Raw genomic sequence first — 27,957 nt, 5'->3', positions numbered from 1 at the left:
AAGGTTAAAATCTCATTTAATTTTATGTCTTATAGGGTTTATACTGAGTACAATATTGTATGACTGTAACAATTCAACTGTAAAACTAAAAATTTACCACCAATTTTGAAAAAGATACATCTTAGCTCAGAAAATTGTCATTGAATATGTCAATGCTGTTGTAATGAAATGCTTCTTCTAAGTATGTGGTTATGAAATAATTTTTTAAAAAAAGAAACAAGCCACCAAAAAAAAAAAAAAGAAAAAAAGCCATTTTTCCCTGAACTTTTTCTCAGGCAGAAGGGCTTGAAATTTTGGACTTAGGCCCTTTTGGGCACCAAGGAAGCTGTGCTCAGACCATGTGGTCCTGAGGCAGCTGCTTTTCTAACTAGATCTAAGCATTTTAAATTTCAGTGTACATGGAAAGTCACGGACAGTGTCGGGCAAGACATATGCTTTCAGAGAAACAACCCAGTGATTTATGTGCTGGACATGTGCCCTGTTCCTTCTGCTGCCTTCATGAGTTTCTTTTCCAGCACAGCTTCTATCTAGGAACGAAGAGATCCAGAAAACTTTGCTTTGCATTCACAGCTACAATGGTTGGTGAGAGACATGGATTCCTTTGCTTTCCTTTTCTGTTTGTTTTTCTGTATATATCTAAGGGTACGTCTCCTGTTATACCAAGTCTAACTTAACTGGGGTGCTTTGTAAAAGTAAAAATGGTTGCTGTACACTTTAATCTGTGAGGCATGTGAATCCCACAGGACTTGTATCCTGGTGGGGGATGGGCTTGTTTTATCATGGGGCTGTGCTTGCTAACATGGCCATGTGGCCTGGTCACCATCATGGCTGCTGACCTCACCAAGAGGGAGGCAAACATGTGACCTGGTCTCCACCTTGGTTGATGACATCGTCAATATGGGGACAGTCACATGGGTTGGTTGCCATCTTGGACAGTGACATTTTCAAAATGGTGGTGACCTGTGTGACCTTGCCGCCACCTTAATCCAACCACATGGCATGATTCAAAATGGCAATACCCAGAAACTTCAGGTACCAGGGGTACCTAGGAGCTTCCTGAACTGCAGACATTTAATCATATGTCCTAATTTTCTGGCAATTTATTTTTGTTTTGGTTTTTTGATGATGTCATAGAAAAGCAATGCATTTTTATTTTAGACTAAGGGAGTAATGCCAGATCTCTACAATAGGAGTTTAAATTTTAACATTGTTTTGGCCTGTTTCTAAAGGGGATTACTTCGAGTTTTAACTTCTTGTATGGTATATTTACTGGTTTTTTTTAAAGGTGATTGTTTTAAGTTTTGACATTGTTTGATATTTTTACTGATTTTTGAAAGTAATTGTTAGGGTTCCAAATAGAAGTTCCCCCCCCTCCCCAACAGGGACCTCACCTTGACCTTTGGAGTCAAGGGAAACAAACTGCTGAGAAGCAGCCTGCCTCTCCTCTGATCTCCAAAGATAGGATAAGCAGATTCTACCTGATAACCAGAGATCTTAGAAGCTGTTTTTCTCTCATCTTAAGAGGGAAAAAGTAAACACTTCCACACCCTAATCCTACCTGCTTCCCCCTCCCTGATTTCTCCCCCAAACATTCCCCCTTCCACACCCTAAAGCCCCCATATATAAAGTCCCAGCTCACAACCCGTGGGCGGACATCTTTCCTGGACATCCTTCCCTGACATCCTTCCCTTCTTCCCCCCCTTCCCTTCCCTTCCCCCTTCCCCTTTCTCCCTTCCCTTCCCTTCCCTTCCCTTCCCTTCCCTTCCCTTCCCCTTCCCTTCCCTGACATCTTTCCCTCCCCCAACATCTTTCCCTTCCCAAGGGAAAGGTGCCCCGGGCGAAATAAATCTGTGTCCCGCTGAGAATTCCATCTGTGCCTCGGTGCCTTCATCCATCCACTCGTGCTCTCCATCCACGCCACCCGCTCGCTCCCGCCCATTCTCTACCTATCAGTAATTATTTTTAGGTTTTGACATTGTTTGCATTACATCTTTACCTGATAGTTTTAAAGAAATTATTTTGGATTTTAATCTCTTTTATATAGTATATTTGCTGATTTCTAAAACTGACTATTTTGAATTCTGTTTTTCCATAGAATATTTGTCAGTTTCTAAAGGGAACTTAAGGTTTTTCCACATATGCCTTCAAGACTCTCTAGGTACCAAGGGAGATGACACTTTGTGATGGCTAGACCTGGGAAGCTCATGGGAATTTGCAGTACTCCAGGGCCAAATCTTAAAGAGACAAGCTACCACCAGCACATAGCTACAACAATGGGAGGTTAAAAGGGATAGCCTACTTGGGTGGGAGGCTTAAGATTCAGCCTCCATTGGTCTTAATTGCTCCCCTTTCTACACGGTGATTCTAAGCCTGTTTTTCTCTGAAATAGAGTATTTCCCTCTCTGATGCTCAGTTGCTCTATGCTTCCTTTTGTACCTACCCCATCATGCCCTGGGTACTTTCTAGTTACAATGTCACGGACAGACTAAAGGGAAACGGTATTGTGATATTGTCTCTTTGCAAGTTCTTTTAGTACCTTTGTTTTCTATGTTCCTTATTTTCCAGGTTATGGGTACTTAATCCAAGATTATGCATAATAAAACAAGAAATGTTTTTTTCCAATCTAGACTGACAGCCCTCTTAAAAGGAATTCACCATGCAAGTTAACAGTCTTGGCCTTAGTTTAAAAGTAAAATATGTATAAACAATTTGGAACTTTAGGAAAAGGGTCAGAGGGAACATTTAAGAGGATATTAAGGTTCAGCCCACAAGGGAGCCAGGTCAGGAAACCTTTCCTAACTTATATAATCACTAGAAGTTGGCTAATTTCCCTAATGCATCAGGGCCAATGTTTACTCCAGTGGTTTCATGTATGGTGGTGTCCTGTACAGGCAGGATAAGATTAACCAGGTAAAATGCAGAAAGAATCTATTAATGTTTCAGGGTGTTAGAGGGTCACATCAGTATGAATAATCCTGAACAGGCTCCCCCTTCTTTAGGGTCACTAGTCAAGAACGAGAGGATACAGTTACCCCAAGCCCACACTGATGATAGAGTGATAGTGACTAAGTCAGTAGTGTCACCTTTTGTCATGGTCGCTCATGATAAAAGGAAGAGAGTCTCTGGAGGATGCTCTGCAGAAGGAGACAAAGAAGGTTTGAGAGACGTTCCAGACAGCTTCTTTTGTCTTACAGATATATAGCCAGTTCAGCTAAGACTATGATGTCTTAAGCAGAGGTTGAACTAGGCTGTATCCTTACCCATTGAGATCTAAAGGGATGCTGATATCTTTCTGTACTCAGACCTGTTCTACATACACAATAGAGGGCAAAATTTGCCCTGTAATGCAAAATATCAAGGAGGAAGGTACTTATTGAGTCTTCCATGAATAGACACAAACTAACTGATTGTGGGTATAAGCTTTCATGCATCTTGTCACATCAGGCACAGCCAGAGAGGATCTCAGGTTTGACATTGGTAAAGGCAGATACTTCTGTCAACCTACTTCTGCTTGATGATGGGTGCTCACTGCCAAGTACCAGTGGTTTCATAAAGCTTAGAAATATCAAGCAAGATGACCTCTTAAAATCAAATGTTCTGTCTTTTGTCAATCCTTGTTCCCAATAAAGGACTCAATAGATGAAAAGTGTTGCCTAGACAAATGTATACAGGTTATAAGAAGGACAGATGTTTTCAGTCCTGCTAGTAGTCACTGGACTCAACAGCTCTCCTATCTAATGCACACCACTAAATTAAATTCTGAAGTGAAACAAATGCCTTTTTATATGAATTATATTGGTACATTGTCATGTGCTGTTTGAGCTCACTGAGACGCTGACTCTGGAGATGGGATTGGCTCTCCCACTTCAGACTCAAGCCTATTATCTCAAGATGTGTTCTCTAAGACTCTTTTCCAGGTTCAAGCTGGACCCCTGACCCTGTGACAAGAAAAAAGAGAACAGCAAAACAGCCTAAGAGTAAGGCCCTGTGCAGCTGAGAACAGCTAAGGTGTAAACTAATTTCAAATGAGGGTATTACTGTCTATAGTAAAAGTAGCTAATGGGACTCTCTATTTGGTCACAATAACAAGGAAAGTCACTAACATAGACTAATGTAAATATATAATAAATACAGAGATAAACTTAACTACTTAATGAAAAAACAACAGGAGAGATTTTTTTTTTTTTAAAGATGACAATTCACAGTCAATGGAGAAGACAGAGAGGAACTTCTACCTAGAATTCAATTCTCCAGTCAGTAACTAAAACTTCACTGTTTTCCTGAATTGATTATGCTGGAGGTTGTGAACATCAATTTGATAATGTTTAACTATGTACCAGTTTCTTCTTTCTACCTAAAGCAAGGTTTTGGTAAACTACTCTCTAAACTACATAAGATAAAAAAAGATTTTCAACTATCTTGTGTTTTCTATAAGGTTTACCTCAGAATTTATAAAGCACAGTGTGTACACAGGTAATATTAACTCATTACATTATGTGTGTATTTTAGAGTCCATATTCTTTTAATAAAATGATGCTGCACAGTACTCTCTTCTGAGTCAAACAACTACCACCTTCACGACTTCAACTGTGTCCACTAGCGAAAGATCATCACAACTGGACTTGTTGACTATCGTATTCTTTAATTGAAGGAGGGGTAATCAGGGCCATTGGACCCTCACCTGAATATCCAGTTGTTCTTCCCAGCCAACTGTTTGTAATTTGGCCCTAATACCATATGATCTCCTGGGTTTGAGGAGGACTGGAGTGTATTATCTGGGGAAGGCTAGGAAGAGAAGGCTTGATCCATGCCAGGTAAAGGCTTTCCAATGTAAATACTCTCAGGTCATCCATATACCTCAGGAACCTCTCAGTCATCTCTGTAAGTAAGCTCAGCAAATTCTTGGTTCCCCAGGAGAACTTTAATGTAGTCAAACATTGGTTTGACACTAGAATCTTAGAAGGGGATAAACATTGCTTAGTATCGACAGGAAAAGAATTCTCACAACAGATGGAAAATTTATCTGTTAATGTTATTGTGTCTCATGATTTTTAAGAAAGAAAATGGAAAGTTAAAAGATGTTAGGAGGATATGAGAATGGAGATTTTTTTTTTTAAGAAGGATTTAAAAATGAGAAAGCCTAAGCAAGTGATGAAGATCTGTGTAGGGTTGTTAGGATATAACAAGGATGAGAAAAAGATAATATATAGATTATCTTAAAATTTCTAAGTCATAGTTTAGTCAACTAGTTTAAGGATGTCTCATCAAGGTTTATTTAAGAATGTTTGGTTTTTGCCCATGCTTTATCTACATGGTATATGGTAATTAAAAGTACTAGATTGGTGTAACTAACCTTCTTGGATGTTTAATAGACAGACTTTGAGGCCTATACTAATCAGGTCAGAGGGACTTGAGCAATTTTTTCTTCCTTGCTCTCCAAGGTCGACTAAGTCTCCAAGGGGACTATGGAGCATCTCTCAAAAATGTCCTCGAACTGTGATGAGTCACCTGTCCTCATGATCAAGGAGGCCATGGAGACTCTACCAAATGGACTTGAACCAATGTCCAGTCTACAAAGAGGAGGGCCAACACAGAGGAAACATCTCATTCATGCTTCCAAGTGAAGCCAGCCATGGTCGAGCAGGACCTTTGACTTTTCTTCACATAGATGGAACTGGTAAAGAAAGGAGCCAGGGGCTCCTCCCAAGCCCATGTGACCCCTGAGGAACAAATCCTCAAACAACCTTAAGAGTAAAATAAATTGGTTTATTTGGGCCAACAGTACAGTCTTTAAACACCCAAAAGGAAAGTATAACCAAAGATTAAAGTCATCAATATATTTCTTTAAGAGTTAAAGGGATTACACATCCCAGACATTAGGCATAAGTACTTATAAGATGTTTAGACAATTATCTCTCTTTGATGATTTTGTTCCTAATGAGACAATGCTACTCAGATGTAAGACTTCAAACCTTGGTCTGCAATACTGTAGTGCCCACCTACAACTGAGGGAGACAAGCCACTATTGTTCTAGCCTAAAAATTAAATGGTGGCTAAATTTGTTTTCTCTCCCTATCTAGAGGCCATTGAAGAGGGAACTGATTCTAGCCACTCCAACAGTTATCAACGTGCCTGACAAGAAATCCTGAGTTCATCAATCATCAGTCCGGCCTTGGAAGGCAAAAGAAAGATGAGGAGGAGCCCAATAGAGGGATGCTTTTGGAAGCTCTCGTCAAGAAATCCCAATGGACTCTCATATGAACATTTGAAAATTGCCCTTCTCTGACTTTTTCTGGATCCCTGTCTAGAACATTACTCTGACCTTTACTTCTCCTTCACATCTCCTAGGCACCAGTCAAGAACCTTCTTTTCTCCCTATAGTTAAGAGTTATGCAATTTGGAAGTCTTTTAGATAGGCCCACTGAAGGGGTACCCCAGTTGCCTCACCCTACATCCCTGTGCAACACGGAAGAAGCCAGAGGAGTCTGTGTCCTGATTCCCTACTGGCAATTTGGGTAAGCCTCTTCAGAGGGTGGTATGAAAAGAATAGGAGTTAGAAATTGGCTAGGCAGCTAAAAAGACCCTAAAGAAAAGTAGCCAGTTTCTTTCTTGGCTAAAAGTCAAACTGTCCTTGAGCCTTTTAGTAACATACTCTGTTCCAAAGGCTAAAAATGTCTAAAGTATTTGGGAGCTCTTATCTAATCCTTAAAAGATTTTAGGTTTACCTCTTCAGAGGGGGGAATGTTAGAATATCAATAAGCCCCATAAATTGAACTGGTCCAGACTATAAAAAAATGTCTAGTCTATCTGTTGGAGGACTCACTTTTCCAGTCTCACTGGTCAATTACCTGGTGATAGAACCACTCCAGGAAGGCAGGCTCACTTTAAGTTATGCTAAGTAGATGGGTGGAATACCTGGTGTGTTAATAAGGTAGTGAATATTTCCTGCCTGGAACTAGCTCAGACCCCCTCAGAGCTCCCAGCCCAGCCACATTCATGTAGGTCTCCATAAGTCTGTCTGCTTTCCTGAACTCTTCAGGAAAGCGTAATTTCTCCTGTTCTTCTTCATGCCTTTCTTACTAAACAAGCTTTCTTTAAGGCTTTGGGCTGCCCCTAGCACCTTGAGTTTCTTCACTTTTTCTCTAAAGCTTCCTTCTCTGGAGTCAGCCATGTGTCTGACCTCCACACAGTCTCTAAACCTGCATTGCTTCATGATTTTCTTTGCTTCTTCCCAACATTCACCTCAACGCAGCTGCCAAGAATACCAGCTCGCCTGCCCTGAGGATTTTTCTTTAAGATTCTAATAAAATTGTAAAAGCTTAAAAAAAAAAAAAAAAGATATATGATCTTTCTGCTAAAATATAAGAAGCTATATCTTACCCTCTCCTCTTTTCCCTTCTTTAGCTTAAAATTTAAGACATTAGTCATGAAGAGTGTGTGTGTGTGTGTGTGTGTGTAATTTGACCCTCCATATAACTGTGATGGTTTTAATGTGAACTGTCAGATTAGTACTGGTAAAATGAACCATTTTGGGATACTGAGAATTAATATATAATTCTCCTATAGTTCATCTATAATGGGTGAAATGTGAGAACTTTCTATTTTAATTCACTAAGAAGCAAGATCACTGTAAGCAGCAAGTATGAGGTAAGAGATGATAAAGACCATCTGGAAAACAAAGGGAAAAGTGAAAGCAAATTACCATCTTGGTTCTTCCTCCTCAGGAAGCTTGAACCTGAAAAACTAAATATCTGACCTCTAATAACTTAACTCTGAAATCACTCACAAATTTAAGGAAAATGAATTTTAAAATGGTGTTAGTCAATAAAAAGTCTGTGTGTGTGTGTGTGAGTCCTAATCTAGAAGATGTTACATGTTACCAGACATTCAGAGAACATACCTGGGAGTCAACCCAGTCCATCACACAGCCGGGGGCTTTTTATTGTTTTTGCTGTTGCTAATGGCTGGTGCTTAGGTCTTCAAGGGACCATAAAGTAAATATTCAATAAAAATAGAAGCAGGTGATAAATAGGATCACAGGGCAAAATGAGACCCAAAGCTACAAATGCACAGGAAAATACAGCTTGCACCTGACCCCAAGGAAGAGGCGGGAGAGAGTCCTTCTCAGTATCTGTGTGAGCTCAGATTTGCTGGTTAACCCTCTCGGGTACTTAGGTACTAGAGTAAAGCAAGATTTTTTTAACATTCCCGTCTAAATACATATAAGTATTTTTTTCTGAATTAAAATTTCATACCAGCAAGCACAAGATTATTATCTTACTAGACTGAAAAAAGCAAGAAAAGAAAAAGATTTTTAAAAAAGACCCCTTGTCTCTCTCCCACTGGAAATGGAAGCCACATTTGTTTTTTTTAACCTCCCTTACATCCCAAGACAAGATACATAAATTTTGTCTGACAGTGAAGTGTTTCCAATGCAATTTTTATCCTTCCTCTCAAGTGCCTCTTGTAGTCTTCCCGTGTAAGAGAGTAGGGTTTTAATTCCCACTGATACACAGGCACCTGATGATCTGTCTCATTTTAGCGTACTTGGCTAAGGAAGGTTGAAAGCTATTATTACCTTATGGATGAGAAAAATGAAGATGCTTGAACAGCAGTAAGTGATTTTTTTTTCTTCCAAATGCAAATCAGTGGTAGGTGTGAAGAATGAAAGTTCAGCTCCATCCTGTGCAGGTCCATGTGTTTCTAGACCAGGCTTTGCAAACTTTAACAGGCAGTCTCCTAGGAAACTACACTAATGCCAACTCTACCCCAGCCCACCTGAGATTGTACTGATATCCCCCCACCCCATCTGTGTGTGTGTATGTGTGTGTGTGTTCCTGTGTGCATGGGTGCACGTGCACATATGAATGCATATGTGTTGAGTCCAGATGTCAATCTTGCATGTCATCCTCAAGCATCATATACTCTGGTTTGGAGACAAGTTCTCTCACTGAGAACTGAGACTCCTGGATAGGCTAGGCTGTGTCACCAACAAACCTCAGGGATCCACCTCCCTCTGCCTCCTTAACTCTAGGACATTTTCCACTACAAACGTTTTTACATGGGCACCTGAGATCAAACTCAGGTCTTCCTTCTTGCATGGCTGTTTCCACATTCATAACCTGCTAAATATTTGGCAAGTTCCATCTTTGAGTAGCAAATATGGACTACCTGTTGGCAATCTTTCATGCAACACCAGCCTCAACTCATTGGAGGGCAAAGGGACTGGAATAAAAATCAGCAAGTGGAGATTTATCCACAAAGCAGCACTGTCCCTGACCCAAATCCTAATCAAAAAAGAAAAAACTAAACCCCTAGAATCCCTGCTCCAAAGCATCAGTGATCAACATGCTGAGTAGAAAAGAATGTGAAGTGAATGTTGGTGCCCTTTCGTATCAGCTAGATTAACTCAGAATATCTCAATGGTCAGACTAGCAAGCTTTCTCCAGTCTTGAGTTAGCTCCAACAAATGAGATTCAACAAATTAGATTCAAGAAAGGGATGAGATGATAGATAGATGATAGATAGATAGGTAGATAGATAGATAGATAGATAGATAGATAGATAGATAGATAGATAGATGATAGATAGATAGAAATTGATAGATGATAGATAGACAGACAGACAGACAGATAGATGATGGATAGATGATAGATGGATAGATTAGACAGACACACAGACTAGATAGATAGATAGATAGATAGATAGATGATAGATAGATAGAAATTGATAGATGATAGATAGACAGACAGACAGACAGATAGATGATGGATAGATGATAGATGGATAGATTAGACACACAGAAAGACAGATAGATAGATAGATGGATAGATATAGATGATATATAGATAGAGACGTCAGCCAGATCCTTCTAAGTGATAGTAGAGCTATATCCATGTTTTAGATAATGGTTAGAAGTTCTCTCCTTCCCAAGCTTATGCCAAATTAATGTGTACCTCCCTCCTCTTCCTCCTACATACCAGTCTATTGTCTGTTTCTGGCAGGACAGGACAGCTCCAGAGGCCCAGAATGTAGCTCTGGAGAACACTGTATGCAGTTTATCTCTTGAAGTGCTGTATTTTCAACTTTGCCTCCCCCACTATCTTATTTTTGGTCTTTCTTGTGCTTTCTAGAATGCAGCTATTTATTTTCTATTTAGAACATAAAAGCTGGCTTCAGAAGACAGGAGAGGAATTCGTATGCCAGATTTCATACCAGGGTTTGAAAGAAAACCTTTTAGAAATCCAAAAAGTCTAAATAACATCCCAAGGGAGATAATTTCAATCTTCACATATGAAGTATTTTGAAAGTGCCAGGTAGAAGAATGTATTCCAAGTTTCCCATGCACTGTTCATGTGATTGACAACCACAAAGCCATGGAAGGCACTGTCACCACCAGAGGAAACCACAAAACAAGAGATTTGGACATTCTGCATACCCTTTAAGACTACAAATATTATTTAAGATAGCTTCTGATGTCTACAGATAAAAGGGCTTTCTTAGATGTTCTTTATGTGGTGAGTTTGACATTACCATGAAGCAAGACTTAAATCATAGTAACAGATGAATTTCAATTACTCAACTAAGAACAGTTCATTTTAACATTTAAGGGCACTGCTGACCAAGAACAGGAGCATGGTATGACTAGATGGATAAATCTCCAACTTCTGCTATTGCAAGAGGAGAGAGCTGTTCGTGCATTGAGTTTCTCTTATGGGACAGGCCCTATATTAACTGTTCTACCAATAGTCTCCATCTTTCCACAAACCTGCAATGAAGTCTCGCCAGCCTTGATATGAAGGAGAGAATAGCCACACAATGAAAGATTACAAGCCTTAATCAAAGTCATAATGAGACAAACAGGTTATAGTCCAAGGCTATTATTCTCAAATACTACACCATAAACATGAAGGAGCTGATGCAGGTTCATCTACATAAAGCTCAATGGAAAGTCTCAAACCAGGCAATCCACAGGTATTGAGGGCAGCAGCTGGCTGAATGGCACAGCCCCAACTCAGTGCACTACTCTTCCAGCAGAGAAAAAAGGCCAACTGAGGACCTTGGCTGCTGAGGTGACCAAGTTTTATGCCTAAAAGATAGGAAATTTATAAGTTGACCAGCAATCTAGGACAGACTCCAGAAGATTAGATCTGGACAAAACTGCCAGGGATAGGAAGCAGTTCCATTCAGGAACAGAAGTGTCACGTATACGATTGTGTATGTGGCAGCAGCCATAAAGATGTGTAACAAAGGTATGAGTGCTTAGAACTGAGAATTCAGGGGCTGGACAGGGACAGATAGCCCAACAGGAATGTGCTTCCTGAGGGGCTAAGGTCAGTCCCCAGAAACCACAAAGGAAAGCAGAGTATGGTGACACATACTTGTAATTCCAGTGCTGGGGAAGCAGATAATGAGTTCAGGCCTGTGAGACATCCTGTCTCCAAAATCAAGGTGGATAGCTCCTGAAAAGTGACTCCTGAGACTGTCCTCTCATTGCCATATGTGCATACATGCACACGGGCACACAGACAAACACACAGGAAAGAGAATGAGTAAGACCGAGACAGAGAGGGAGTGCGAAGGAAGACAGCGTTCGTTGGGAAAGAGTCGATCAAAAGAGATGATAAGTTCAAGAAACCCTGAGAGAGTGACCAGAGTGTCAGGTCAGAGACAGCACCCAGGATAAGCTACAATGTCCCCACATTGTCAGACGGTTATAGGCAGCAGCCCAATATACAGCTATAATTTAACTATGTTGTGAGGTCAGAGGCAGCAAACAGAGATGCAGTTAGATTTCCCTGAGATTTCCCCTTAGACTTCCCGGTCTGCTTTACCTTCTCTGCCAGGGTCATTACCTATCTCCTCTTGAGGGCTTGATCTGTAAGTTAAGACAACTCAATACTCGTCTATGACATTACTGGCTTTATTAATAAGAACAAACCTAGTCTTTTGGTGAACTTTAATTTTATTCTTCTTATTTGTCACTTTTGCATTTCCTGGAGGTGTTTATCTGAATGATCTTGGGCAGGATCCACGATAAGTGCATTGTGTTTGCTTTGTGTTTGCTAGTTTGGGGGACAATCTCCTGTGGTGAAGAATGGTCTCAAACTCCTTATGTAGCCAAGGATGACCTTGAACTTAGGATGTTTGTGTTGTTACCTTCCAAGTGCTGAGATCACAGGCATGCATCACTATGCCCAATTCATATCATGGTGCTGGGGATGAAATCCAAAGCCTCATGCGTGCTAGACAAGCATTCTACGAACTGAGTATAGCCCAGTCCTCATTTTTCTTATACAAAATTTATTCTGCAAATATATGAGCACCCAAAATTAAATGAAAATTTAAAGTATATGCAAAGTGTACATCTGCTTACACCTCAAACAGAAAACATGGCAGGCACACAATAACAGTATTTGGTTAGGATCTTTTTAATTTTAAAAATATATTTATGAGGCGAGGGTTGATAGGAGAGAAATTGGAAAAAAAATGCTGGAAAATCACCTAGTCTTAGGAAAACAAATCAAATCCACTGTAGATCAATATGTCAACTGTGGTCTGTAACCTGCTGATTCTATCAGTCATGTGACTTCAAGATGGGGACAAGTGAATCCAAAAGATAGAAATGAAAGGTTCAGGGGGTGGCAACTGACTAAACAACATACTATTAAATATGATTTGATGTACATATACTTCACGAACTGACTACCATAGTCAAGTGAATTGATGCCTCTGCTATACTGCCCACTAACCTTTCATAAAATGTGTTTTGAAGTGGGAACACTATAGCAAATTTCAAGTGTTCAATTCAGTACTGTCAAGCAGAATCACTGCAGTACAAGTTATATCCCCTGAACCTGTTCAGCTCATAATGAAAACTGATAGCACTTTTGCAGAGAAAATTCTCAGTGTATCTGAACATTTAGTCTAAGGACTTGACTTTAAATATTTTACTTCATCATGGCTGCCTCAAAAAATGATACTACTAGAACTGGAGAGATAACTCAGTGGTTAAAGGCACTGGCTGCTTTTCTAGAGAACCCAAGTTTCACTCTCAACACCCACATGGTAGCTAACAACTGTCCATAGTTCCAGTTTCAGAGGATCCAAAACCCTCCATGGGCATTACAGGTACATGGTACACTTGCATACATGAAGGCAAAATTGCTCATAAATATAAAACAAAATTAATAATAATTATAATAATAGTTTATCACATACAAGAAGTCTCACTGTAGTATGCTTTATAATAACGACAGACTGGAAAACATTTACATTTCTATCAACCAGAGACTAAATGAAAAGGCTGTATCTGTGGTAGTATTATATTCATATCATGAAAAGCTCTGCTATTATCAAAATAAATGAGCAAGGTCTTTGTGTATTAACAAGGAAAATTTATATGGAAAAAAACTAGCTACAAGTGAAAAATGTATAATATAATCTTACTTGTGTTTAAAAATACTAACTGTGGGCTGGAGAGATAGCTCAGTAGGGCAAGTACTTGCTGTGCAAGCCTGACAACCTAAATTTGGGTCACCAAAATACACCGAAAAGCCAAAGACAGTAGTGCAAGGTTACTCTCTGCAATCCCAGAGCATCCCTGCCAGCAGATGGGAGATTAAGACAGAAGGCTATTTGGAAGCTTGCAGACAGCCTGGCATATGAAACCATTGAAAAACATTAGGAACCCTGTCTCCAACAATGTGGAAGGCGAGGACTGACACCAGAGACTTGTCTTCTGACCTCCATATGCCTGCTGCATAGGCATGCTCTTGCACCATATCCACGACACTCTCTGAACACACCTATCATTTACCTTTCGTTGCTACCTCTAGCTCTCAAATCGCTCCTACTTTGTCCAAGCTGTCACTGGGCTTTTCATGCCTCTTAAGTCTAGATATCACTGTCACCAGCTTCAAAATTCTTATTACAGTGATTTCCACAACCTCCCACTCCTATCCTCAGCAAAAGTTGTCAAAAGTGGAAGGAACAAAAAGATTATAAAAGTCTGAATATAACAAATGACCTACTTATAGTGCACAGATTTTCAGATAATAAAATCACTCTGTTTTAAGATAGCTTAACCGGATTTTCAGTGGTCAGTCATCCATGTCTGAGATGCATGCCATAACAGCCAACAATCACATATGTAAAAGGTACCCATACTTAAATTATTCCCATGCTAGGACCACTTCTCATTATAATTCAGAAACAGTATCACTAGGAAATACTCTATGGACTAAATTAAATCCTGAGGATGCAAAGATTGAGATCAGTCAGGGCATGGAATCCCTCTTCTCTCCTTTGCTTCCTATGTCTACCTCCACCCCAACTATTACACATGCTCCGTAACCCTTCTTACTTAGCTCCTTCCTCCCCATATTGTTATAGACTGTGATCTAGAGCAGAATACTCTGAAAGGCCAGCTCCATCTACATTTACCAACTTAGTTAGAAGTAGTCATCTATTATCTATCAAAATTAACTACATCTGGCCCATCATTAAGCCTTGCCGAAGCTACCTTCCTATCTCTCTTCCCCATCCTCTGCCCACATGCACACATCCTCCCTTATACATGACTGTCCATACTCTGTATCCCTGCTTTTGTAAATCCCTGGGATGCTCTCTTTGTGTCTCCTTTGTGGAGCTTCTTTCACTTCATTTTCTTTTGTTAACTCCATTTTATTCCTCCCATTCGATATGAAGATATAGAATCATCACCATAATAACAGTAATAATGCTAAGTTGAGTTGAGCTCAGTACCAGATTTTTTAAATATTATCTACTTGTTAATCCCATATCATCCCTATAGAAACACCCAAAATACCTAGCTAAAATAATGTCGCACCTGGACTGGTCACTCAGATGGTATGTAACTCCTACAATCTAGCTCCCTTGTCCCACTTTCTGGACAAGTGTGTAATCTAGTGCTTGCATCTTCATTAATAATGCTTTACATTCAACTTGTAATCTATGTGATTGCTAGAGTCATCCTTGTCGTACCTGCATTTGGCAACTCATTTGTATAAACTGGACATTAGTTTTACTAATTAACATGCAGTTTTCCATATCCAAGGTATGGTTAATCTATTCACCAAGGAAGGAAAGTGATATTGATCCCACAGTGTCACAAGATAGTATGTTGTATATATGCATCCAGAGATAAACCTTTGATTCATCATCACACAGGCACAAGTTGCTACCAGAAAGTCACTCCCCAAAGAAGGGAAGAGGGTTCAGAATAAAATGGAGATGAGATAACACTCCATTATCTCTTTTCTAGCTATGCTTCATTGGAAGAGTTAGTGGGAATCCCTAGAGGTCTGGAAATCTGAAACTCTTAGAATAGAAAGGCAATGGATGCAATTAACACCTCCCTTTTCTCTAATAGCTTAAACTATAGGGAGAAATGTCTGAGTATAAAATTCTAAGACCACAATTTTAATTGCATACCAACTGCAAAATATTTCTTTCATTGTCTAAATAAAAGAAAGACTATAATGCATTCTGTCTGCTTTCAGAATTCAGTTGTTAACCTTTAAGAATCTTTCTTAATATAAAAGTCTCTTTCCCCGGAAAATGTCTTGAGACCAACTCTTCATCTTCTAAAATTTAATTCCTATCTTGGACCCATTGAAACTTCAATCTCTGATATAAATGCCTTCTGCTCAAAATTTCCAGACGCAGGAATTTCACAGACCTTTATTCTCACTGAAAAGTTAAAAACTATTTAGAAATCACAAAAATGAAAAGCTATCTCCTTCTCCAACACACAAACATACACATGTAAAAATAATGCACAACATGTAATTTGATTACTCAACAGCAAGTCATCCCCAAAGGCAGAAGATCGGGCTGTGGTTTCCATGGAGATGACTTGATGTTGTTCAGCTCTTCTGGGAATGAAACCAAATCCCCAACAGCAGGAGAAAGTCTTCAGCAAAAATTTTGTAACATATGGTAACTGCCAACAAACCAATGAGGAGGAAACACTTCCACGTTCTCGTCCTCTCCACCGGTTGAGGGGGAAACACCTCCATGCTGACTTCCTCTAAGCGGGTAGAGAGAAATAGCTTCCATCAAGCTGTTTGAATAAGCACCAGATTTTGTCGGTCACTCTACATGTAATTCGAAACTAAATAATACCAGGTCTTTTTATTCTTAGATTAAAAGGCTTTTGGCTCCCAGCTAGATTCCTCAGCACACACATTCCCAGGACTGCATTCAGACAGAGATGAGAAGAGTGGGCATCTTCCTCTCGTGATCTACTTATTGATCCTAAAAGATTCAATCAGCAGCGTTCTCTCTTGGGAAAGAATGCAAATGAAACTTTAGTATTTCTGATGCTTTGGAAGCTATGCTTGTCAGAGGGGGGGAAGGGAGGAAGGGAGGGAGGGGAGGAGAGAGAGAGAGAGAGAGAGTTTCAGAGTCAGCTCTCTCCTTCTACCATTATGTGTGTTCTTAGACTGGAACTCAGGTCTTCCAGGCTTGCAAGGAAGCACTTCACCCACCAGGCCATGTCTCCAACCCCTAATTAATTCTTCTTCAAACCCACTGATTAAAGTAAGAGGTTTTTAAAAAGGAAACAATAGATGTCACAATTTTATTTGTGTAGTTTCACTAATCTTACGTCTAACGTCTTCTAAGTACCAAGGTAAAGGCCACCTAAGATAGATTCTTTTGTGTCTTTACAACCAAAAATATGATCAAGGTGTAATATTCAAACTACACTCCATGAAAATGGCCATTTCAAAGTGAGTGAATACTTCAATGACAAGAATGCATTTCTCCAAGTTGCCTGCTCTATTTTGAATAACTCACAACATAAACAAATTTCTTAACATACATCTAAATTTGCCTCCTTTTTGCCTGTGCCACTGACCTCAATTTTGTAACTTCAAGGCACTATAAGTAAACTCAGTGCTTTCTCTGGACAAAGCCCCTCACAGATCTAAGGCCAGCGGAGTCTATCTTCCATTCCTCATAAACCTAACTTCACCCCACCATATTCCTCAGTGGTAACTTTCTGTCTCCAGTGCACCCTACCCACTGAGACACCTCTAGAAGTGGTGTGGTAGGTCACTGAGGTCCTTCACTAAAGTCTCTCTACTATGAAATAGTCAGCCTAGATGGGGGATAGCAAAAGAAAAGGCGATCTAAGTAAACCATCTGCAGAATACTACTATTATACACACACACACACACACACACACACACACACACACACAACTTGGCACACAATTGTGATCCTTGGCTCAAATTATTCTCACACCCAATATTAAATTAGTGGGGTATTTTGAATTTTGAAAACATAAAAGCACCCTCCCTTCTCAGGGGAGAGGAGAGAATCACCACTGATGTCACTGACCAACTCGTACATGTTATTATGAGGATTTAACAAGATAACTTTCTTTCGGCAATACATTAAAAACTTACAATACAAACTTATGATTTTCTTGTTGCTCACTGACATATCAGGTAATCTTGTTTTACACCAGATTGAATGAGGCACAATCAGAAAGAAATGTAATGAATGGACAGTAACAAAAACAAGTTCATCCTGAATAAGAGATAGGAATTATCACAGACTATTTAACAACACATTATTAATTCTGCACACCACTAACTCTTTCCTTTGTTAAGATGAAAATGTTTTCTAGGAGCATACACTGCCCTCTCCTTTGTATTTAAAGGTGCTACTGCTGCCCTCCAAGATGCATGCAAAGTGTCTGTCTTTCCATTACCCACATAGGAAGAGTCAGTGGTAACTACATGGCCCAGAGAAGATGGCTGCTCTAAATGTACAAGGTAATACCAAAGTGATATGAATACCAGTCTATAGATTCCTGATTTAAGACCACAAGCCCCAGAGCACAGGCTATGGAACCCCAAAAGGGTATATAATTCAAGATGATGGGAAGGTATCATTTTTTGATCATATACATGCCACACTGTCCTAAAGCACTTAGTTACTGACAATGCATCAGGCAGTTAGTGACCTGGGAACATGAGCTGTCATAGGCAAACTCTACAGAAACAGCCCTAGGCTCAGCCCCCATGCGACCATCTAATTACTGAATCTCCATTCATGAGTGCAAACATTCTTGTTACAAATTCTCATTAGAGTTCTATAATGCCCCCATAAATATTCACTGTCCAAAGCATAGGCAATTTCTTGGCTTACCTCTGTCCATTCTTAATCCAGGAGCTCTGTCTGGGACAGTCAGGTGGTCTTGAGTGCTATTCAATGAAGAAGTGTCATCACTGGATAAAGAGTTCAAAAACCTGCTTTCTGATGTGACTAAGCTATTTTCTGGAGCCTGGCAACTGTTTGCCTCTAAGAATGTGGGTGCGTGGACCTGCACAGCAAATGTCAGGGGGTGCCCCATATCTTCAGCAGCAGGAGAGCTGTTAACTATGTCCAGCCAGGACTGTTTTTCTTTAGATCCTGAGGAAGAAAATCGGCTGGGTGTCTTTACTGTATTTTCCAGAGAAGAGATAGAACACGATGTTTCTCTCAGTTTAGGTGAGGAGGAAGACGCCCGTGCTGTAGCCTATTTTCCACAAATAAAACCAAAATAGGAGAAAAAATTGTGGTCAAATTATCATTCTCTTATTTCTGTTTTTAATAAAAGTTCCCCAGAATTGTTTCAAAAACTAACTAAAGAAGAAAAGATTCAAAGACAGAAAGGATACATATTCCTGTATGGCAGCCATCTGGACCCATCCTCTAAAGTTCGCTTGTATGACTTTGAGTTTGCCATTCTAAGATCTGAAAAATCTCTGTATCATCGGTGACCCAATTTTTTAAGCTCTACAAAAGTTTCAAATGTTCCTTTGAACAGTTCTTCAGACTACTGAAGTATACTGTGAGCAAAAAAATGATTTGTCACCTACCACTGAATTCACAATGATGGAGTAAATCTCCCGAGGAAGGTAATTAATACAAAGAAAGCAGGGGCTGGGAGTATGGTCCAGTGGTAGGTACAAGATCTCTGAAAGACATTTACCTATTCTCTAGCGCGTGACCAAGTATCAGCCTGTAACTACATAGGTTAAGAGATACATGGTGAATTCAATCATTCCTCGGTTAAGTCTTCAATTTTTAAAAAATTTGGTCAGCGGGGAGAGGGCTGGAGAGATGGCTCAGCAGTTAAAGCACTGGCTGCTCTTGCAAAGGACCTGAGTTCAATTCCCAGCACCTACATGGCGGCTAAATTCCAGTTCCAGGGAATCTGATACCTTCTTCTGAACTCCATGGGCATTGCATAACACAGGTGCACTTATACACATGCAAGCAATACGCTCATACACATAAAATTAAAATAATAAATAATAATTTTTAAAAAAATCAGGGCTGTAGAGAAGGCTCAGAGGTTAGGAGCAATGGCTGCTCTTGCAGAGGACCTGGGTTTGATTCTCAGAACCTACACAGCAGCTGACAACTGTCTGTAACTCCAGTTCCAGGGGCTCCAACACCTCTTCTGATATGGGTGCACTTACATGCATACAGGCTATACATACATATACATAAAATAAAAATAGTAAAATATCTTTTTAATTTTTAAATATTTATATCTTACTATTTTGTATATTGGGAGGATATGGATTCCACAGCATGTGTGGAAATCAAAGAACAATTTGCAGACATCTGCTCTCGCCTTCCACCATTTGGGTTCTAGGAATCAAACTTAGGCCATCAGACTTGGCAACAAGCCCCCTTACCCATTTAGCCACCCTACAGCCCCAGTCACTTAAAATTTATACAAAGTTTCATAAAATAAGACAAGAATACATTTACAACCTCCTAATTCAAGAGCGAAAAACTGAGCTGCACCACTGATGATGAGAAAAGGTTGGTGTGGGATCTTCTGACAGAAGTTCCTAACATGCATTCCAAATGACCACGCTGGGCAACATTTCATCAATCCACAGAGAACTCCAACGCCACATCACCAATGAGGCATTCTATTGAGACAGACTCCATTTATCCTGAAAGTTTAATAGTAGTTGCATTTTGATATTGAAATACATGCCTTCTTTTGAGAAATGGTGATACACAAGCCTTTTGGAGGGGGAGTTTTCTTTTTTGAATGTTATCCATAGCAAAAGACAGATTTGACAGCTCTGTGTTCTTTTTCCATTTTTAATATTATTAGTCAATAAAATCCAATCTAGGCTCACCATTCTCTGTGCTACCCTGTGTCTCCCAAGGCATAAGACAGAGAAGGGAGTTTGTGGCTCTGCTCCATTTCATCATCCTATTAGATAATCCTGTCCATTAGGAAAGTGACAAGATGGAGATCATTAAAAAGAGGAACAAAGAGAAAATTAAGATCCTCTCCAAAAACCTCAGAGTCATCACAGCTAACTCAGAATGGTTAACAGTGTTCCAAGTCAATATGACCCCATGAATTTCTTAGGTTCTGATTTCTGTGTTTTTAATGGTAGCAGCCTCTACTAAACCAGTGTGTGCCCACATGGCTGTACAATTAACAGAGGTTGTAAAATAATCAATGAATCGACTCTCCCGTTTTTAAGCGTGTGTGTGTGTGTGTGTGTGTGTGTGTGTGTGTGTGTGCGTGGTGTGCAAGCATCTGTTTGTTTGCATTTGTGTTCATGGAAGCCTGAGATTGATGTTGGGACTCCTTCTCAGTTGTCTGCTATCTTATTCACTGAGGCAGGGTCTCTCAATCAAACCCAGAGCTTACCAATATGTCAACTCTCCCTAGCCAGCTTGTTCTGGGGATCTCATGTCTCGGGGTCCTGAAGCTGCACTTACAGTCAAGCCATCACACCTAACTGGCATTTGTGTGACATCTGATGATATGAACTCCAGCCCTCACATTTGCTTGGCAAGCACCTTAACCACTGAGCTAGCTTCCAAGACAAATAACAAATCTACTCTTAACAGTAACATGACATTAAAATAGTTAATGAGATATGAAATGACCACACACATCTTACCAGTAACATATTATCACAGGCAGGAAAATTTTCCATTTGGAGAAGAGTCAAAGTCCTAGAACTGGCTACCTTAAATCACCCAGACCAGTTAACAACTAAGCAATCAAAGATCTCCAGCTCAGTAAACAGTCTACTTCTTCAGCAGACTTTACAATCCTTACACTATCCAAACAGATGCCAGGAGTATTTTACTCATTAGCAGGATCTACAAAAAAAAACTAACAAAAACATCCATGCTGACTTAGCCCTGACACATTCCCCTATTGTGAGTTATTTTGGTCAAACTCAGCTCCCATGCAGACTAGCTTCCGTTCCTGGAGTCCAAGCCTGAGCATTCCTATCCCTCCTGCCGAGGCTGCTTTAACTGGATCAGAGCACAAAACACTGTTTGAGAAAAAGACCCTTATGCAGTTGCAGCTTTGCTTTCTGTTTTTTATCTTGAACCTCAAAATTCTGCTTAAAAGACTAAGGAAGGTATGTCAAGAGAGTGTTGGCCACATCTCTAAAGTGTATTCCTGCTGGTTGTTACTCAGTAACAATGCTCTCAATCCATTTTCTCTAGGAACCATATAACATTTGAGTAATTTTCTTTTCCTCTGGTTCTGTGTGTGTGTGTGCGTGGAGAGAGAGAGAGAGAGAGAGAGAGAGAGAGAGAGAGAGAGATGCTTGCAGAGGCCAGTAGACAACCTCAAGTGTCATGTTCAGGAATGCACCTCCACCTTTGCGTTTTGGGATAGGGTCTGTCTGTCATTCCATTGGCCCAGAGTTCATCAATTAGGAGACACTGGCTAGCCAGTGAGTCCCCAGGAATCATCCCATCTCTCTTTCCCAGTACTGAGATTATAAATACACCAACACAACAGGTTTGGGCAGATGCTGAGGCACAAACTCAAGCCCCCATGCTTGTACAGCAAGCAGGTAAGCAGCTAAGTCATCTCGGGCCCTGGATTTGATTTCATGATAGAGGAAAACAGAAATAAAGAAACAGAAAGAAAAAGAATGAAAAGAACTGGAGAGGAGATAAAATAAAATGGGGGGGGGGCTATGTGTTTAGTCCACTAGAAATGGACTAAATCTAGATCAAATTTGACCTGCAGGCATTTCAGAAGGTTTCACACGGGCCATGTTTTATAAATATGGTTTATTATGTCTAAGATTCCATAGTTACCAGTACCAGGCACAGAACCCTTCACTGTAAAGCATCTATGCAATACACTTCCATGCAATACAGCGCTCTCCAGTTCCTGATGAGGGTAGAAAGGCATGATCAACTTCTCTCCATTCCATCTTTGCTTCACTAATTGGAATCCATCTTTCAAAGCAAGTTGACCTCTCACTAATCTGAGTCTATTCTTCAAAGTCAGTTCAAACGCCTGTTTCTGCAAGAAGTCTGCCCTGATAACATTAGGCCAGGCGGGGAGGTCACTGTGCCTGGTGCCCTTTGACTGACTTCTATCATGCCAAGTAGAATAGCATTTTATTTGACAACTTATACTGCAATAACTGCATTCTAGTTCACTTTCTATTACTGTGATAAAACACTGACCAAAACCAACGTGGAGAGCATAGGGTTTATTTCAGCTTACAACTCCCAGGTCACAATCCATCACTGAGGGAAGTCAGGGCAGGAACTCAAGGCAGGAACCCAGTGGCAGGAGCTGAAGCAGAGACCACAGAGGAACACTGCTCACTGATTTGCTTCCCCTGGCTTGTACAGCCCAGGCCCATCTGCCCAGGGATGGCATGCTCACAGTGGGCTGGGCCCTTCTACATCAATTAGCAACTAATGCCTCAATGACCTGCCCATGGACCAGTTTGGTAGAGGAAATTCTTCGGTTAAGGATCCTTCTACCCAGGTGACTTCTACCCAGGTTTGTGTCAAGCTGACAAAATCTAACCAGCGCATGCTGATTGACTGCTGAATCTTTTTTGGTGAACTACTTGAGAACAGGCTTTTTTTAGACATTTTTACACTTCCAATTTTTTTCTTGCATCTGTGCCCAACACATAGTTGATAATAAATTACTGCCAGGAAAAAATAGATAAGAGAACCAGCTCTGTGAAGAAAATCTCATCACAGTAGTTTAGACTCAAAGGAGCACACCGAAATCCCCCATAAACTTGCTGAACAAAAGAACTGAAGTCCAGACCCAAGGAAGAGTAATTATAAGCAGATAATCCAACAAAGGCTTCACAATCTCAAGCAAAAATGTTTAATCACATTAGAGAATTATTAATGATAAGCGATTTAATTTCAGAATGCTTGAGTTTGAAGTAGTTCATTTTCAAAGAGAAAACTGAAAGCATTTTAATGATTGTGGTCTTTCCATTTTTTGTTACATTTGTCTGTTTATGTCTCTATAGGGGCATGGATGCACACACATGTGAGTGTCCCAGACAAGGGTGGAAGTTAGAGGACAATCCCAGGACTCACTGCTCTCCTTCCATCCTGTGAGTCCCTGGACCACACTCGGGTCTTCGAGCTTAGTGGCAAGCTCCTTCACCCACTGATCCATCTCATCAGCCTCATGATTGTAGTTTTAATTGCCTGACACGCTTGAACCCTATTCAACTGGGTTTTTCTCATTTTCTGTGTAGGATATTTTTATTTATTGGAGAACTTTAATTAAAATGCTAGGTAGTCCCAAAGTCTTTTTCTTTGAATTGTGTTCAAAACACAAGTTTGACATGGTGAGAACTAGTTTAAAATAACTATCAAAAGCCTGTAATTAGGAACAAGTGATTCAACACGTAAGTCCCAGCTGCATTAGTCAACGTCCAGTGCAGAAAGGAAAACTTAATGCTAAACATAAAAACGAGAAAAAAATGAAGAAAAGTGCACAAATTTTCTTTACTTTTATTTATTTATTGTTGTTATTATTGTGTGTGTATGTGAGTGTGTGTGTGAGAGGGAGGGGGAGAGGGAGAGGGAGAGAGAGAAGGGGAACACACACCACTGCACACTATGGAAGTCAGAGGACAGCTTTCTGAAGTTGGTTTTCTTCCACCATGGGTTCCAGAAATCAAACTCAGCTCATGCGTTCACAGCAAGTGTTTTTACCCATTGAGCCTCTTCCCAGGCTAGATTTTTCTCACTTAGTGGCCATATTAGTAACAGTAACCCACTAATTCTTTACAGCCCCAAGGAACTTTGTGATTGCATTTCTCCCACGGATTCATAGAAACAGTACTCAGAACCAGATCTCATATGTTACATGACCTCCTTTGTCATTGACTTCCCACATGACCTTGGACAATGAGCGGACAGGAGAGCCACTCACCACACCAATCTTTAGCATTCAAGCAGCTTTAGAAAAGTCATTTTATATCCAAGCCATATTTTACTGGCTTCCTGCATCCTCAAACTCCAGCCTGGGAACTCTCCAAAGAATTCTTAGAAAGTTCTTAAACCATAAAACAGGTCACAATATTCCTCTGTTGAAATCTTCTATTGATACCCATCAGAAGTAGAAAAATATCCCTTTTCATTAGACAGAAAAGGCACATAGGACCCGTTGCAACATCCCTGGTGTACCTCATTGGCCCTCATTGGTCTATGCTCTCCTGACAGATTGGCCTTCTTCCTGCTTCTGAAGCTTATCTATGGCTCTTCTGCCTGACAGGCTGTCCCTTCCCATTTCTGGATGACTGTTCACATCCCATTACTCTCATCTCAACTCAGATCTCAGTTCTTCTGTGGGGTCTCCCCTAACTGCGGTACACAGAGCAATCCCTACTGCCCCAACCTCTGCCCACTCTCCTGGGCACTGCTGCATTCAGTCTTCTTCCAAATACTCATCCCTACTTGAAGTCATTTGTTTCAGTTAGCAATTTATTGTCCCTCTTCAACTCAGTACTTAGTGATGCTCAAGGGACAGTGATGCCGTCCTCAACAGGACTGACTTGTGGCAGGTAAACAAAAATATGCATCTGCTGCCTGATTGACAGATGTATCAAAAGGAGCAAATGATGTTTTTATCCTCTGTCTCGTTTTATTTTTTATTTTCTGACACAGGGTCTCACTGTGTAGCATAGGTTGGCCTCAAACTCACAAATTATAAAGATCTTGAACAAGTTACCTACAATATAGTTAGGTTCACTTCTTTGGAACTTGGTTTCCTTGCTTTTAAAACTAATACAGGCTTTTTTTTTTAGAGTCAAATAAAATAATTCATTATTCTTCTTAAAGGTATGTGCAAACTCTCCACACATGTAAAGGAGTGCCATTCTAGCAGCTGTTAAGACAGCTTTGCAGTTCAGAACCATACTGCTCTCGAGGAAGACTTGAGTTTGGTTCTCAGCATCCACATTTGGCAACTCAGAACAGCCTGTAGCTCCAGCTCCAGAGGGATCTGATGCCTCTGGCCTCCGCAGGCACTGAACTCAGATCTACACACTTCTACACAGACACTCACATGTACACATAATTAAAAATAAATCTCAAAAGAGAAATGCTATTCCATTTCCCCTGAGGAAATATTCCTGGAGAGTGTAGATGAGGCTACAATAACCACCCACTCCTCCATCTAGCCACCCATTCAAGTTTCAAAGATGTCCTAGACACAATTATAAGCATCACGGGTACACAAAATATATACTGGACACTGCCTCTGACTTTAAGAATTCAATAATCAGATAAACAAGACAGATGCACAAAACCTGTTGCTCAAGGCCAGTTATAACAGCATGAAAAAGCACCCAAAAATAAAGTACTCCAGAAACACAGATAGTTCAGAGTAGAGCAAAACTGAACGACACACAGTGTCACAGTGAAAGGCATAGCTGTGGTTGCTAAAAACTGATCAGAAAAACCTCAAGGGGACAGATTTCTCCTGACCTAGAAGACAAGGAACAGCATACTTGAATCAGATTTGGAAGATATTAGGAAGGCGGAAGTGGAGTGGGGGACGGGCCCGTGCCTCCTGCAGACTGGGAAACTTGCTCATAGTGGGTGAAAGAAGGAAAGTGTGGGGACCTGAGGTCAAGGGAAGCAAGCGTTGTCCGAAGTGACAGCAAAAAGGGGCTCAGGAACAGGATGATAATAGCAGATTAAAGAACTCCAACGGCCTTCAATAAAAAACAGAGTTTGGGATCAATCTGAGGAGCAGTGAAGAGTCACTAGTCCTCAAATCTGTTATTAGAACGGAACTTTAGGAACACAGTTTGGAGGGAAGGAGAAGACTAGACCAGGAGGGAAAGAAAAGAGTCTGCTGTTTCAATGACTCAGGCAAGAGCTAATGACGGTTTGGACTTGGCCAGCAGGAGCAGAAAACAGGAAGAGGTGGCAGGACAGCCGCCTTACCAGCAGGCTGTGAAAATGAACTGTTAAAGTAAGAGACAAAAATACATAACCAGGTTCTAGGAAAGTTTGAAAATTGGTTCAATACCCAACTAAAAGCTTACAGTGGCTTTTTTTATATCCCGAGTGGAAAGCTGGGTTTTCCTTTAACCCTTTTGTATGTATGTGTGCATATATTATACATATGTGTCTATATATTATTTTCACTGAAATTCTTCCTATAATTACCCATTTACTAGCATTTGCATAGTTTTGCATAGTGAATGTTGAATGACCATGTGACCTTTGGTCGACATGTATTGGAGACATATCCCATTGAAATGAAATCTGTGTTTCTAAAATTAGTCTACTCTTTCTTGGTTCAGTTTTCAACTTCCTCCTCTATCCTGTCCAGTGGTCCCTTTTTCAGCCTTTATTTTTACCTTCTGTTATTTTAGTTTGCTTTAGCTGGTTTGTTTCATCATTCTGAGGGATGTAAAGGAATTGTTCTTTTGAAAAGCATCAAAGTGTGAGGAGGGTCTGTTAAAGTAATCTGCACAAGCTGCCTAAAGCTGAGATTGTAAATATCAATCTCCTCTCTTTCATATTTTATCCCCTTAGCGGTCCACATTTGAAGTATATTCCTATTCCAACTGTCTCTCTTCCTCAAGGGTCCTATTGCTAATCCCCCTGGAAAGTTCACCACCATCTTGCACCACGGAATGCTGCTCACACTCCCTGAATCTTCTCTGATTCTGTGCTTGCTCCTGGAGGCCCAAGGTCTCTTCCACGCACTAGCCTGTGTCACCTTTTAAATTGAAAACTGACTACATCACTCTTCTCTTCACGTCTCCCAAAGGCTCTCGCAATTACTCAGGACACAGTACGGCAGTCCTTAGCTGGCCCACATGCCCCACAATGGACAGCCACCACCACCAGAATTCTCCCAGCACTCTTAGTCAGATTCACCTGCTTCAGTCACACTGGCCTCTTGGCAAGACTTCACATCAATGAGTCCTTGACTCTGCTTCATCTGTTTGGGAAACTCCTTGCCAACTGGCCTCTCGGCTGATTCACAGTGCCTCTGAAGATTTTCTTCATATTTAAGCGCTTCATGGAGCCCATCCTTACCATTCCTATTCATCACCACAGTGTACTCTCTAGCCCATCTCCCCCAGGCTCATCCTACTGTTTCTGACTAGCAGACCTTCCACCTACTGTGGCCATCTTCATCTGTACTCTGAATTGGATGTGTGACTCCAGGAAGAATGAGAAACATTCTGCTTTGCTCACTGTTCTGATCCCAAGTTCTGGGAAGAGCGGTTCTCAACGTTTGCTTAAGTAAATCAGCATATGAACACAAACCAGGTTATCAGAGAGTGTTTTTTTTTAATTAAACTCAGGGTGCTGGAGAGTGGCTCAGCAGTAAAGAATACCTGTTGTTCTTCCAAAGAACCCAGGTTCAATTCCCAGCACCCACATGATGGCTAACAACCGTCCGTGACCCCATTTCCAGGAGATCCAATGCCCTCTTCTGGCCTCTGAAGGGCACTATAGGATATGCGTGCATTACATACATGTAAGCATAAAACTCACACACTAAAATAAAAATAATAATCTGGGCGTGGTGGTGCACGCCTTTAATCCCAGCACTCGGGAGGCAGAGGCAGGCAAATCTCTGTGAGTTTGAGGCCAGCCTGGTCTACATA

The 27,957-nt window shown here is 40.6% G+C and overlaps 1 protein-coding gene across 1 annotated transcript in view; it reads right to left on the bottom strand.

Annotated features, from left to right (window-relative positions):
- The window catches only part of Ipcef1 (interaction protein for cytohesin exchange factors 1), a gene marked incomplete in the record, with an annotated part of 139,668 nt that overhangs the window by 32,231 nt on the left and 79,480 nt on the right, over positions 1–27,957 (bottom strand). Inside the window, 1 exon segment of the mRNA XM_017794779.2 lies at positions 18,188–18,557. Within this exon segment, the coding sequence (XP_017650268.2) occupies positions 18,188–18,557 (370 nt within the window).

This window comes from Nannospalax galili, unplaced genomic scaffold, assembly GCF_000622305.1.
Source record: "Nannospalax galili isolate Female #2095 unplaced genomic scaffold, S.galili_v1.0 scaffold1087, whole genome shotgun sequence".
Taxonomy (NCBI): Eukaryota; Metazoa; Chordata; class Mammalia; order Rodentia; family Spalacidae; genus Nannospalax; species Nannospalax galili.
Note: the sequence above shows the minus strand (reverse complement) of the source record. Positions and strands in the feature narration are given on the sequence as shown.